Here is a 15,604-nt window from a genome sequence, read left to right as displayed (position 1 = left end):
ATACCCTATTAAATCTTGATTTATTTATTTTACATAATGGTGTCCCCCTTCATGTCCAGCCTTCATAGACTAAAGGTTCTTGTTGCTGGGTCATATGGGGGTTGCGTTCATTGAACGCCGCCTTTCCTTGTTGATCTTGTTTTATCATATTTTGTTGCTGGGTGTACAAATAGCCGTTAAATTTAACTTATCATTTTATTTATTCTTCATTACTAGATTATACCACAACATCATCACTAAAATAGTGATACTTTCTATAATACCCTTGTGCAAATCAAGCAAATTCGAAAACGCAGTAATCGTATTTTAATCTTTTTACGGTCTGTTTAGGAACCTCATGGACGGGCAATGGCGTGTAGGATCCGAAATGTTGCGCTTACTCAAAATGTTTGGGTTGTCATCCCTTTTTCCAATCACACAGAAAGCTAACGAACTTAAAACTGGAGGATGATTTCGAACGCAGTTACCATGCGCAGTTACCATGCTTCGATTGCACTAGGGATTCGCAGTAACGTGATGAAGTCGGGCGACGATTGACAGAAACAGATTTCACCGATCTGTCCGTTTGTAGGTTGGTCATCCCATTCACTTGCATGCGTTACTCGGTTGCATTATGTTCATAGTAAGCCATTATTATTATGTCTAAACAAATACATCAACAGATGAAGACGAAGAACGTGTTTCGCGAGGACCAGCTTGTCCAGCTCGTTATTATTATGACATTGTCGTAGGTTTGATGCTTGAACTGTCGAACTTGAATAAGACAGGGAGAAACAGCGAACTTGAATAAGACAGGGAGAAACAGCAAACTTGAATGCGGACAGAGAGAAACAGCGAACTTGAATGAGGACAGGGAGAAACATACTTATGTTTTATAGCCGGCGAGCCAGGTTGTAATGTGGATATGAAATAGAGAGAAATAAAGAATCCCTAAAGAACGAACAAAACGACAAAAATGAAAATACTGCAGGCTCGGTTTGATTGAACTTGTTCATGAACGGTTCTGGAAAGTTTAAGTTACCGTCCACGCCCTCTAGCACGTACCGGCTTTAGCAGTACTCAATACGTAACATGATATGGCAAAATTTAGAAGTTTCAAACATCCGCAGATACACGAGAGGCGTGATGAGGACGTGGTCAGAACGTTTTAAACGAAGTAGTCATGCTACGGATTATCGTGCGTGTTCGGCGTATAAGGATCAGAGAATAACTAGTAATATAACGGCTTTAAACGGACTGCAGACGGCAACAAACGGATTGAAAGCGATGTTAACGGGCAATTGAATCAGATCTAAATGGACTTCAGATTGGATAATATATATATATAACAAAACAGAATCCCTAAAGAATGCCCAACACGGCAAAATTAAAAGTGTTGCAGGTCCGGTTAGATTGAGCCGGTTCATGGACGGTACTGGAATGTGCAAGCTACTGTCCACGCCGAGGTGGGCGTATCATTTATGGTTTGTGGTCCATTTTGGATAGCATTGTAGTTATTTTCTGGTGAAATTAACACCTTTTAGTAACAAGACCACCGTTCTTTCAAGGATGTTTTTCTGATAAACTGTTGATATTAAGATATGGTGAACCCCTTAAACCAGTACGAGAGGTTAGCGATGGCCTATACGAGATCTTATCTCTGCCCGACCTTTACACTAAAACGTAACACATGTGTAAATAGGTGCATCTCGATCGAATACTATAAGGAATCAGCTGAATAAAGCAAAATTCTCTCAAATACTGGGCTGATATATGCAATTCCTCTTTTGCGTATAGCTAATTATTCCAAATATTTATAATTATGAAAAATTAACCAGTTTTAATATAATGCTTTTGGTAATATATTTTATGTTAAATGGCAATCAATATAAAAACGAAAGCGCAGACTAACACACATACAAATTTAGTTCATAAGTTATTTTACCAATAGTCATTTATTCAATTCATTTCATAGTGATAGACCTTAAACATTAACAGATCATGTGAGATGGAAGAATAAGCAACTGACTTAATCTAAATATATCAATATTCCAACATTGAACAACTAGAAGGAGCATTTCGCAGCCGGTGAACTTTTAAACAATTTCTCAAGAGACAGTGACACCATGTCTGAAATTTTTAACTGGAGTGTTTGGTACCTTTTGTTTTAATTAAAGTGAGAAAAAATATATAGAAAGAGGGCCGAAAAAAGTATGATACTCAATGGGCGTGTGACTAATTTACATATGATATAATGCGCATATACTATATTCATGTACACCTTAGACATTCTATTTTGTTGAGTTTCGCCAATTGTTTTTCTCGTTAAGGGCACACGTTTTCTTTTACTTGGAGACCATACGCCGCTTTTCATGGAACAGCACGAAAGTGTCACATTGAATGTTCTATGATCACATCTGCGGATGTTTCTTAATTCAATATTTCACCATTTTCATGTTTAAATGTTCAATTCTGCTTAAGCCGGTTCTAGACGGCGTGTACATCCTAACTAAGAACAATTGTTGAATTGATGTGGTTAAACCACAAAGTAAAAGTAGTTATATGGCACTTTCAGCTACTGCGGATAGGCAATCACAGTATGTTATTAAAAACTACGGAGTGTCACGAGTCGGTAGTTCTACTCAGATGCCCGCGCTTGCCTGAAATACTGCACGGAAGGGGCTTCTGAGGTCATCCTCCACAAGTAAAGCTGGAAAGTCGCCGTCTGACATCTGATGTGTTGGTGCGATGTAAAACCCAACAAAATAAAAGTAGGAATATATATGCATGCATGATATGCATGCTCTGTGATAGTCATTATACAGTATTTTTATTTTTAAAAAAACTAACGTGATACTTAATATCTTATTCATGATTCTAACGTATTTCGGTATTTCAATGAGTATATTATGACTATTTTATCAATATTCTTTTACAGAATACTTAAATCTCAGCTAGTGCGACAAGACTTTAGCATGGCTTCCTTTACATACTCCGTGATATATTTATGACATTGAAGAGGGAGGGATGAATCACATTGACACCACTATCACTATAAAACAGTATATCAAGTACTACTTGTGGACACCTTCTAAGTACCCTTGACCTCCCATGTGGTAACTTTAGCTTCTCCGCAGGAAAAAACTTAAACAGCTTCAGAAAGTTTCGAATTCAACTGTAGGCAAATGATTTTGAGAGAGAGAGGTAAAAGAGATAGAGATAGAGAGATAAACAAATGATGTTAAACAGTCAAAGTGAGCCTGCAACATTTGCAATATTGTTGTTTTGGGCGTTGTTCGGGAATTCCATTTTTTCTCTATTTGTTTTCAAAGGCATCAGTATCTGTTCTAACGCTTGCAATATGCTAAATGCGTATGGTAATTACAAATGAATAATTGTATACTAATATATTTATGCACTTGTGTATATTACTCGGATACGGTATATCTTTGATGTGAACATGTATTTTGATTGAGTGGACAATAACCATCTTCTGGTGTTAATGGTTTAAATAGCAGTATATTATCTCAATCCTCACTTATGAAATTCATCTTAATGATGAAGATAGTTTATGCAGCCGTAAAATAAACTGTTTAAGTAGCGTCAGTAGGAAAATACCCTCGCTTTAAAAGTAGGCCAGCGAGATTAGATTGGCGGGTATAAAAAGAAGGTTGGTAAACCCCGACATGCGCTTTTCAAACATCAATATTATGTAAACATCAGTTTAGTGCAGACGATTTACTAAAGGGGTTTTAATGGTACGAATTTTTTATAAAAGTTTTTGTTTTGGAATAGAAAATATTATATCACACAGTAATATTTAAATTTTAATTTTAATAGTGACTACACAAAATATTTTTTATCGGTAAGTTAAAAACGCAAGACCTTGTTTAAATAATGTTTATTTATATTTTTTTTTGCTTTGTAAAATGTATTGCAAAACCTGTTGCGTGTCTAAAAATTAGCTGTAAAATACAGAATTATCAAAATAGTTTACGTATCAGTAGATAGGACTATCATGTCTTTTATTCTTTGCATCTCACATTACAGAACTAATTCTATCTTAAATTTACAAATATTTCTTAAGTCTATCTTTTAATCTATATATTTGAAAAGAAACCTCTTCATTTTGTGTTTTGTTAATTTATTTTTCTTTTCATGATTTTGTTTAAGCACGAAAATACTAAAATAAGCGCAAAAGTAGGAAGTTACAGTTAAAATGTTACCATCGCAAAATATATAACAAACATGTAATAACTTAATGTGTGACTGTCAAACTCTTTTATAGAGCACTTGAGGGTTGCATCTTTGAGTGATACTTAACGTATTAATTGTTTGATAGTGATTTGATGATACTATCGCGTCATTGATACAATTAAGCTTCTTATCTTATCTTTATAAGAGTTTTTTAAGAAGTGTAAATAAGTTTGTCATACTTGGAAATAACAGTATAGTCGGGGACCGCCGTGACAAAAACTTCTAATATTTGGTAAGAAATTATTGCTTTATAGTAAACTTAGCATTACAGACGCTCTTTTTTTTCAGCAAGCTTTTACGTTAAACACTATGGACGATCCCGAGTTAGAACAATTTGTACTGGGTAATTATTTCATAGTTTTTTTTTATATAATTGCTTTCTTCTTATTTTAATCGTTTGTTTTGTTTGTATGTATGTGTTATTGTATTTATATTTTGATAAACAACATGCTTATCAAATGATTGTAAGTAGAAATTATAATGGCGAATATATAAATAATTATAATAGTGAACAATTTTTACTTTCTTTAACCTTTTATCAAATAAAATTTCACGATGCATATTTTGAAAATTGCATTTCTTGTTGATCAGTAATATAAAACAAGAGACAAGTAGCTGATCATTCTGCTACATTATAATTAATTGCATGTAAATTATGATATTTTCAAGAAAACAAAAACTCTTAAGTTTTATTTCATTTTTTTATTAAGCTGTTTCATCAAGGATGTCAAACATACAGGAGTTTAACAAAAATTGGGATTTTTATGTATTTTAGGAGATTCGTCATCAACTAGTTCTGAAAGCTGCTCTCCGATCGACACAATGAGCTGCCCATCGCCACAAACTTCACCACAAGTATCCACTCCAGGATCAATCATCTACCCACAAGATCCACTTCGGGATATTCCATCTTCTCCACCTTTCTCGTGCATATCAGTGCCTTGCTCAACTGTTGAAAGTCTTCCTCCAATTTCACATTTGTCACCATCGTCGCCGTTCCAGCATATGTACTCTGCAAATCATGATATTCTAAATTCAAAACATGGACAATCTGTAATGTCAATGGACAGCCATATACCACCAGCTAATATGTTCGATTTAAATGGTAATATTCAGGAAACACATAATACAGTACCACATTATTCTGACTATCGTGAGCCCGAATACGGCGAACAATGTTACCAGCAATCACATATTGCCCACAACGATCATTCAAACTACAATACCGGATATTACCCAGCAGGTAAGTTTAAACATGTTCTTAATAGCCTTTTTGAAAATTTAAATTAAAACAAAAAAGTTTCAAAGTCGAATGCAAGCATTCCGACATGTCGTTGTTTGAAATTTGTTACGATTACTGGAATTCGAAATATTTTAAAACAATTTTAAATATCTCTCCTTTTGTATTTCAGTTTCTCTAACTGATTTTTTTTCACCAACACTTTTAAACTGTTATTAAATAATTTAAGAATAAGGACAAAGTATCGACAACTTAGCATTTTACTTTTTACTTAACAGATCACTACATCTACGCCATGCCTACTTCATGTCATGACCAACAGGCGTACCAGTGGTCTTATGATTCCGAAGACAGCTGTAAGTTAAAAACCTTAATAATCTTATTCTTTTGTTTAACATTTTCTAGATCCTTATCTATATACTAATGATTTAAATATTGTACTACTGCTGCAATTCTATTTAATTTCAATATCAATCCTTTTACATATGGATTCTTGTTTACGTAATTACCAGTTTTTTTCTACTCATACTTTTCACTCCTTTGCATACGAATTCAATTTTAAACGACCAGTAATGCTTTTTTTACTTCGACTTAAAACATGTTCTCTACTTTTCATATGTATTCCTATTTTAACCACTCATAAAACGCAATATAAGCATTTGAAATAAATTCTAATACTCATCTGTCGTTTATTCATAACTTAACATATATCCCCATTACATTTTTATTTATAAAAGAATATTAATTTTTTGAAATATTTAAACAAATTTTACATACCATGCATAAATAAAGGGGAAAAAAAGAAAGCAATCATAACATTATAGTTATATCTTAATTCAAAAATAAATGTTATTTTAAAATAGTTTAAAACAATTGTTTCATTGAAAAGGATTGGAATATTTCTTCCTTAAAATTGATCTAAATAGGCACATTTTCAAGAAGAATTTCAAATATTAATAAATCAATAGATATATAATCATTCGGATATTTTTTAAAAGTATTGCTATAAAAAATATAGATTAAGTTCTACTTGAAAGTATGATAAACGGGTAGCCCAGTTGTGGCCTCAAAAAAAAAAAAAAAAAAAAGAAAAAAAAAGTTCTACATGTAAGTGATTTAGTATGAATATTTATATGATGAAGAATAATATTTTATATCAGAACATTTTATTATTTGCTATAAAACTATATGTAATATCGGATCAAACATCTCATATATGCATAAGTCTTTCGTCGTTTGTTGTTATTTCTGATGCTAAATACAATCAACATTATTATTTATTGTATTACATACATTCAAAAATTGACCAATTTACTTAAAAAAAAATAAAACATTTAATTTACATGCTGTTGTCTTTATTCATTTTTTTTCTTGAACATTTTAGTTGAAGTTGAAAACGATCATGTATTTCCTGAGCAAATGCAAAGAACTCAACAGTATAGTCAAATTATTCGAAGTAAGTATTTTTTTTATCTAAATGTCATCAGCTGAATTAAAATGTCACAAGTTGATAAAATATTTCGATTATTCTCATAAGTCTGAAAATGGAATGATTAAGAAATAATTTGATAATCAGATTTGATATAAAGTTTGACAATTTGTCTTGTATTTTTCTTTCGTTTCAACTTTAAATACCTAATAAATATTTTATTACACAGGGTTTCTGTTCTAGTAAATATGAAAAATACGTTCATGTTTTTTTCTGCAATGTTACGGCATTTAAAACAAACACTTTTTTTGAAGATCAACACCACAGCATTTCTTGTGAAGAGGGAAGCTCTTTGCCAAACTTTTCCGTGTTTACCACAGAGATGAAAAAGGTTCCGAGTCGACGCGGACGGCCTGTAACCTACAACAAGCCTGGATATCACTATAGTGACAGTGATGGAATTCCTAGCGATGAGGACGACCGATCAGGACAATCTAAAGGATGTCGAAGAGGTAAGTTTTATTCATGTTCCATAGTTATTTCTACTATTTTTGCGGCCGATACTTACGGATCTACAAATTATTGACACAAAACTGTGGGAAAATTCTCCATTGTTTTTACATTTTGTCGGCTTTCTTTTTAAGATTAGTAACCATCATTGTACCTTTTCAAGGAAGAACTGATATATCCCGTGATTTAGGTGAAAAGTAGCGAACTGAAGCCGGGTGATGTTACAGTAGCTTGTTTTACATAACTATTGATCTAGCTAGTTGGACGATGCCAATATCGCGAGGGATTGCACACAATTGGCCATCTTGTTAAAAGCTAGTCCGCTGTTATTTACGGTTATTTATTTCTGATGTGTGTTCTCACATTGATAACATTGACCTTATGAAAAATGGAGAGAACCAAAATTTAGTTTTAACATATTTTATTGCTTTATTAGCATGTTTACAAACATATCATACAAATAATGAGTATATATCAAAATGCAAATGGGTTGAGCAACACGTTTTTACAACATTGGATTAAGCCATTCCCAGTTGACAACATTGACCTTGTGAAAAATGAAGAGAACCAAAAATTAGAAAGAGATACGGAAAAAAATAGTGAATGTATTTAGTAGTATCGCTAATATTTAAAGAGTCTTAGTGCTGTTTTCACTTATATGGTTATTCAGTTCTGATTATTTATTGCTTGTTACATATTCCCTCATACAATTATTAGAGCGCTCTGCACGTTAAAACACAAAAAACATAAGTAAAACAATTAGAAAAAGAAATTTCAACAATTCTTTTTAACTGCTTTTCAGGTGCCAAAAACATTCTGCTTTGGAAGTTTCTGCTTGGAGAACTAAGAAAACCAAACAGCAATCATATCAAATGGGAAAACGAACGGGAAGGAATCTTTAAATTTGTAGATACTGCTGAATGTAGTCGACTTTGGGGACAAATGAAGAAGAAAGAAGATATGAATTTTGAAAAACTTAGCCGGGGAATAAGGTAAATACACTGTAACTATATTATGTTTCTAAATAATCGAAAGAGTTACCAAAAATCGTAAAAATACTTTCTTTTGAAAAAAGTTGTTTTTGATAGTTTTACAGATATCATGTTTATCTATCTTAAGTCTGAAAATTGTGTAAATCAGACATATTTTGTTTTAGCTCTTGTAATACTGATAATCAAAGATGGCCATTATAGCATTTTTTATTTTTCTAAATGTTGATAATCATGTTTTACTTTTGTAACATACTTTTATTCTTTCTTATCAACCATGTTTTACTTTTGTTGCATTCTCTTAATCTTTTAAATCACTATGTTTCAGACACTACTATAAGGATGGTCTTATGTCAAGGAGAGATGGCATCCGTCTTGTATATAAGTTCAACTGGGACAGAGTACCAAGAGCATTTTGGCCAAGAAGACGCTGAAGATGACCCATATAAATCTTTTCATAAAGTTTCGAATCTCAATACACAGTATTGTCATGAGGCAGATCATGAATTCTCCGCAGTAAAAAAACATTCAAAACAAACTGTAAATGAATGTACAAATAGTAGAAATAATCATGTCATTTGATTCATCAAAACGTATATCATTTGAAAAACTAACAAATTTTCTAGTTTTGATCTCAATATAATATCACTACCATTTTGTTTTTGTTTTTAATAACTGTTGTTTTAATATGAATTTGTAAGCCAGCTAACAAATGCAAAAATAGTGCTTTAACTATAATTTATTTATGTGTTCATTTGTTATATAATATAATATATAATATATATAAATATATTTAGTATCTAACCTGAATGTAAAAAAACCCTGTAAATAAGTTATATTAAATGTGTGTATGTGTGTGTTTTTTAAAAGTTTACAACAGTTATAAAACGTTCTCACATTGTGTTCAAAAGTGTTAATGATCATCACACTGCTGAGTCTGAGTAATGATAGAAACATTAATACAAAGTGTTCAACATTTTTCTGTATTGTATATATTTTATGTATTTTCAATATATATGTTAGTATAAAATACGTACACAGATACATCAACATGTATATGCATTTATGTTAACACTTAACTATTAGCTGCTCATGTTGTCAAATTATATTTTCATCAGACTTCTTAAGTCTTTATGCGTGCATACTCTTTCATGTATACATCCTCTTATACGTATATGACAATATTTCTCACCAGATTGTTTTAAAACATACTTCTGGTCATCTTTTTTTTGTCAAAACACTTGACCTAAAACAATTAACAATTAACTACTTTAAAGATTTATGAATGAATTTTACTAAACGGGATGAGTGTACACTATCTTATCTAAAAAGAAACAATGACTTTTTAAGACAAAAAAAAATCATCAGCTCAAGTGGTGTTTAAAAATAGCTGTTAACTTACTGTCCGTTTCCTTTAGAAAGACATTCAAATGTGTAACATTACTTATTTTCACATTTTATATAGTAAGCGTTAATGCGAAATTAAAGCTTTTCTATAGAGACAAATGACAATTATAATCAAACGAAGTTTTTATTGATTATTCATCCACATTATTTTAAGAAGAAAGTATACAAAATAACGTCACCCATCGACATTTTTCATATGGGTTCTGTTTACAAAGTGTTGAATAACCTCTAAGACATATGAAAATCTTGTCAAAGTTATTTTAATGTATATGAAATAATATTAGAGTTAACTTTAGGGAGATAAAAAAATCCTCAAGAGTCATCAGACTTAGAGCAGACAGTAGATAACATTCGTAACAAGAAAGAAATCAGACAAATGAAATAAGGTTTCTTGGGTACTTTCCAGTGTGATGAAAAGATATCCTGAAACTTTGTAAAATTTTATATTCAATCATATGAGTCAATGATAAGGTTTATATTTAGTATATTACCATTTTTGCGTGTCTAAATGCAGATTTTAAATAAACAAAAGATCACTAAAACGGGAAGAGTTTAAATACACAAAATACCACTTAAACGTGATCAATTTTATAAATAATCGCACTGTTCGTTGATTTTTTTTAAAGTTTTCTTTTACTTTTAGTTTAGGTGATTTTTTAATCAAGTTTGCTCATATTCATTTGATTGGCCTTAAAAGGGGCCACTTGAGCTAAAAATAAAAAAACACCATTAAACACTGCATCTAAAGCAAAAAAATGAACGTTTTTAAAAACTACTGCTTCATTGTCATCGTCCACTTTGTTTCAAGGTCACCTTTATTTTCATTTTCGCCTTAAGTAGAGATTGCCACTTACGTACTTTTGTTTTGTTTTTTCATGACTGTGTTTAAAATAACAGTCTTTTTGTGCAGGTCGGTATTTGCAATAATTTACCTCCTTTTTGTGTGTTGTCATATACCTTTTTTTGTAAGAAATGAAAAAAATAGCTATTTCTATAGCTAGAACTAATTTATTTACATTTCGAATCATTCCTTGGTTTATTTATTTACAAGTGTTATCTTAATTTTTCTTCAGTATTTAGAACAGTATGGATGCAAAAATAATATCTTTTTCGTTTAAAGAAAAATGTTAAATGCTTGTATGAAATGAGGTTTATGTCGTTTAGCTTCTCTTATAAATATGCCATGTTTTAACTTAAAAATTTGTTTGTCCTTGAATATTTTAATAAAACTGTAAAATTCTTAATATTCTTAGTATTTTTTTTTACCATTCGTTCAAAAAATTTAACCGTTGTTGTCATACTGACAGGATAATAGACGGTAAAAATATATAAAAAAAAGATGAAAACCAACAACGTTAATTGAGGGGTTTCAAATACTTGAGATGTGATAGTATTCTTTGTTATTGTTTGGTAGAAGAAAATGATACTATTACTCCGTTTACACACAAGTGTTTTGAAACAATCAGATTCAACAGACTGAAATATAGATAAAAGATATCTGATTATACTACATTCAGACGGTTTTGTCTATACATTATTTGGAGAAAAAGAATCGCGTCACTCCGACTCTTTGGTATCAAAGATGTGTGTCAATATTTGCCACATGCTTGTGGTTTTGTAAAATTTTATTTTGCGTCGTGGAAACGATATAACGTGGAGGGGACCTCCCAAAATTGAATGCCTGATGGTGTTGTCTGAAAATAACCAGACAATCACCGAACCGGTTCGAATCCCGCATTATACAATAAATTCGAATTGTAATGCTAGAAGACTATATTGGAAGATTTGTATAATTGTACACAGATGTTAACTCTTACCTTAAATTATATACTAGCGGTAAATATTCTCTTCCGGGTCAAGATGCTTTGTCGCCATATAAACTGAACAATTTCCGTGTTGTTGATTAAAAAAAAATATAACAAAGGATAAATCTATAATTAAGTGTAGGCGAGTTAACTATAAGTTTTTATTACCGTTAATATACATTAAGGAAACGATAAAGTTTAAGAGTTAAAACTTCATTATAACTTTTTTAGCTACTACAAAAATTATTTCAAATTCTAAAATGCAACATATATATATATATGAAAATTGTTAAACACAATTCCGTTGTAGCGTGATATTTGATAATTATATCACAATTATGCGGTGGTAATAATTACTTGTTGAAAGATAAATTAAAACTTAAACATGATCATATTTCATTATTCAAAATATTAGATTATACGATATGTTTCGGATTAAAGGTATATTTTTTATATGACATGTTTGACGCTGGTTCATTTGATAAGCGTCTCCTTGAAGTTAGTTTGATGGTTTAGTATGACACCTGCTTTTGATAAAGCTTCAAAAAGAACGCTGCAGTACCTGCCAACAACATACCGGGATAATATTATCAACCCCGGCAAGTTGCGTGACATTGATAATAAAACTAGAAAAGATGTTATATCGATAAATACATTGTGAAATAATAGCCAGAGTACAGATGATCGTCGTAAAAGAAGTCCTACTAATGATTTCTTTTATCAGTTTAACTTATCATATTCACTTTCGGGAAAATTCATGCGGCATGTAAAATTTGACCAATGGGATTTAAGCGCAGCAGCGTTTTGCAGTGGTGCAAAAATCAAATTCCTTTGATTACAATTTTCTCAAATTGTATTGTATTCCTGGTTTAAGCGCGAATCATCTGAAATATTATTGATAGTGTATGCCACAGTGTCGATATTCTCGATCTGATTATATATTAAAAATCAATTTAATTTTGATTGTGAAGAGGACATTGTTAAGCAGCAAAATATACTTAAGCAGCAAAATATAATCTTAATTCTAATTTCTCTTCTCTACTAAAAATTCAGCATCATTTTATTTCAAGTAGTTTTTCAATAGATACATGTTGTATGATTTCATGTCATGTTGAAAATTTTCCCGCTTATAGTCTTTTTTATATAGTTTTCCATCAATATAACTGTAATTGAACGTTCATTTTGAAATATTTTATCTTACCTTTAAAACTAAGCTGGGTGTCAAGAAGGGTGAATGTATTAAATGTACAAGAACTATCATATTGTATGTCAATCCTTAACATGTTTGTTTAATTGTTTGTTTGGCTTTTACATCATACCAGCACATTGTAGGTCATATAGCGACTTTCCAGCTTTACTAGGGGAGGGGAGGAATACACGCACTTCAGTGCATTATTTCAGGCACGAACGGACCCCTGAGTAGAACCACCGACGTTCCGTAAAACCCTCAACATGGCATTTCATTAAATAAAATGTCACATTCAAGTTGTGATAACTTATTATATTTTTGTTCTTAGATTTAAAATTAGTTACGAGCATTTGCAATCATTTTTTTTAAAATCACATTATTTGACTCTGTTTTTTTTTGTGCTGGAACAGGGAATGTTCAAATTACAATGAAAACAGAATCAGTTAACGACATTTAACATGCAAGGCATGTAGAGATATTTGTTTAACACGAGCAGAAAAAGATAAAAGGGCGTTGAACTGTATCCGATTGACACAGCTAAAATTGTTATTGTATGTTTAAAGGCCCATTATGCCCTAGAAATGCTTCTTTTTCTAACTTTTTGTGCATTATTATAGTTTTCAAAAAAAATACTTATTGGCCAATTACCTTAATAATTTTTTTTTGCTTCTGTTACTTTATACTTTTATAGTGATCGAGTATTTTGTATAGCAGTCAAAATACTACTTTGTATACATTTTGCTTCATTTTTGACTAAATTCTTTCACATAAAGCCCTTCTTTCTTCTGGTAACAAAGCATCTTACATGTTCATGTTCTATGCCCATTATTTAAACGTTATAAATTTCTTGTTAACCCATTCTAAAGAAGTAAAAAATAATTCGTTTCTTAGGCATTATGTGCCTTTAAATAATATTATACTATAAGGAAATTACAAAACGCCTTGACTCTTTTGAGAGTGATAATGAAATTGTAAGATCTCGGAGTAGAGGAAATAAATTGGAAAGAGTTTTATTTTGATGATGTTGAACAATATAATATTTATAGCAATATGATAGTATAAAGTAAAATAATTTTAAATAACAAAAATCTTTACATCGTCTCTTGTAGTGGTATTTTCCAGCCCTACACTGCACTGATTGATAATTAGTAAGAACGAAAGTAAAAACAAAAGACACCGGGATATGTTTAAAGTTAATTTTATAGAAAAAAAATGTTTTTAATGTTGTTTTTAACAAATGTATATAGAAACTGAAAAAAAACTATTGAAAAATAAACAAATAAACGTTCATATCTCCCCATAATAAGAATATATTTTGATATAATAATGATAGTTTATATCTTTGTATATGTTTCATATACACACATGTAAAGGTAATAGAAACATCTATTTCTTTCCCAATATAATTATTATTGTACTACTCCATTTATCTATTCAATAAATCATTATTTTGTTCTATGTATATGTTAGTGTTCATCCGTGCTGTTCTATAGAAATTAGAAACTTCGACTGGAGCGATAGCGACAGGAGAATGTTTTTAATTTCTGTAGAACAGCTACGGATGAATACTAACATACTTAGTGTAAAGCTTTATTTGGCTTCATTATTATTCACTTTACGTCACTATGCGGTTCTCTATGAAGTACTAAGAAAAATAGAAGTCGACTAGGAACGGAATTCGATATAGTATCGACTTTTGTTCTTCTATGAAAAATAACGCACATAATTTTAAAAAAACGCAGCCTTTTTATTGGATGACAAATAAAGCTGGACACTAAGTTCTAACGTTTCAATTTTATGTCCTTAAGATAAATTGAATAAAGTCAGAAAGCGTTAACCCGTATCTTCTGTTCTAAATACTACACGTTAACACATTATTTTTGTAATGTGCGCTTTTGTTTTGAATATCGTTCGGAAGATAGACGGTTAAATTAGCTCTTCGTTAACGGCCTTGTCTGTAATCATACACGCAAGCATGGTGACCTTTCCAGACAGAAGTGATTTAGAATACATTAATACCTGTTTATCGACATAGGGACGTTAAATATTATACTACTTAATTTTTTTTAATTCGATGATAAACTTCCATATATGTAAGGAAGCAGGAAATATTAACTTCCATTCCAGACCAATCAGCTTTTCATATTTTGGGGTATAAACTTGATATTGCTCTTTTTTTAAAAATCTTTTTTATAGCTAGTATTTCTATTTTTAAACATTGATTATATTCCATATAAGGACACATATTGATAGCTACTCTTTCTATTTTGAGTCAGCAAAAATTTATTTCGACTCGTCAGCAAACGTTTAATTAAAATAAGGAAATTTTGTTTTTAATGTTTCCGTAATACAAACATAACTATGTTAGCGATTGCGCTTGCCATACTAATTATAAGTTTGCAGTAAAAAGACACATGTGTGACAATGATCTCTCCTAACTAGATTGACATATTCTAATTTTCAAGTTATTCACTGAATATAGACAATTTGAAATATTAATATACAAGGTTTTTTAACATTTCTTGAAGGATCCTACTTCCTTCATAATTATGAATAATATATTTTATTGTAGAATATTTATATTGTTTGAGAATCGGCTTAATTTGATTTGTAAGTAAATGTATATTGTAAATATCTACTATGCCGTTTTCTGGACTAGTACAATTTCCAAAAATGAATAGGAAGTCAATTCTGTAAATCTACGGTTGAAAAACCCAAGATGTTTTGTTATAAGTATCAACGATTAAAGGAGATATGGCTGTAAGCAAAGTTTTGTGTACACAATAAAACTGTTTATTA

General features: G+C 30.9%; 1 protein-coding gene across 1 annotated transcript; it reads left to right on the top strand.

The window, feature by feature from the left end:
• The first annotated feature begins 3,826 nt into the window (after positions 1 to 3,826).
• On the top strand, positions 3,827 to 11,055 carry LOC132742533 (uncharacterized). The gene is made up of 8 exons (XM_060730968.1): positions 3,827 to 3,844; positions 4,525 to 4,579; positions 5,012 to 5,479; positions 5,755 to 5,832; positions 6,861 to 6,932; positions 7,220 to 7,417; positions 8,218 to 8,407; positions 8,733 to 11,055. Exons 2-8 carry the CDS (start codon positions 4,546 to 4,548, stop codon positions 8,836 to 8,838), a joined length of 1,146 nt encoding a protein of 381 aa, XP_060586951.1. The 5' UTR covers positions 3,827 to 3,844; positions 4,525 to 4,545; the 3' UTR covers positions 8,839 to 11,055.
• Positions 11,056 to 15,604: the final 4,549 nt, after the last annotated feature.

This window comes from Ruditapes philippinarum, unplaced genomic scaffold (genome assembly GCF_026571515.1).
Source record: "Ruditapes philippinarum isolate M1 unplaced genomic scaffold, ASM2657151v2 ctg160_1_1_1_1, whole genome shotgun sequence".
NCBI classification, from domain to species: Eukaryota; Metazoa; Mollusca; class Bivalvia; order Venerida; family Veneridae; genus Ruditapes; species Ruditapes philippinarum.
Note: the sequence above shows the minus strand (reverse complement) of the source record. Positions and strands in the feature narration are given on the sequence as shown.

Coding starts and splice junctions, on each gene's coding strand:
- LOC132742533 (XM_060730968.1), top strand. CDS start 4,546: ATGGACGATCCCGAGTTAGAACAATTTGTACTGG. Junction 5,833..6,860: donor TTATGATTCCGAAGACAGCT/GTAAGTTAAAAA, acceptor TGAACATTTTAG/TTGAAGTTGAAAACGATCAT. Junction 6,933..7,219: donor GTATAGTCAAATTATTCGAA/GTAAGTATTTTT, acceptor CTTTTTTTGAAG/ATCAACACCACAGCATTTCT.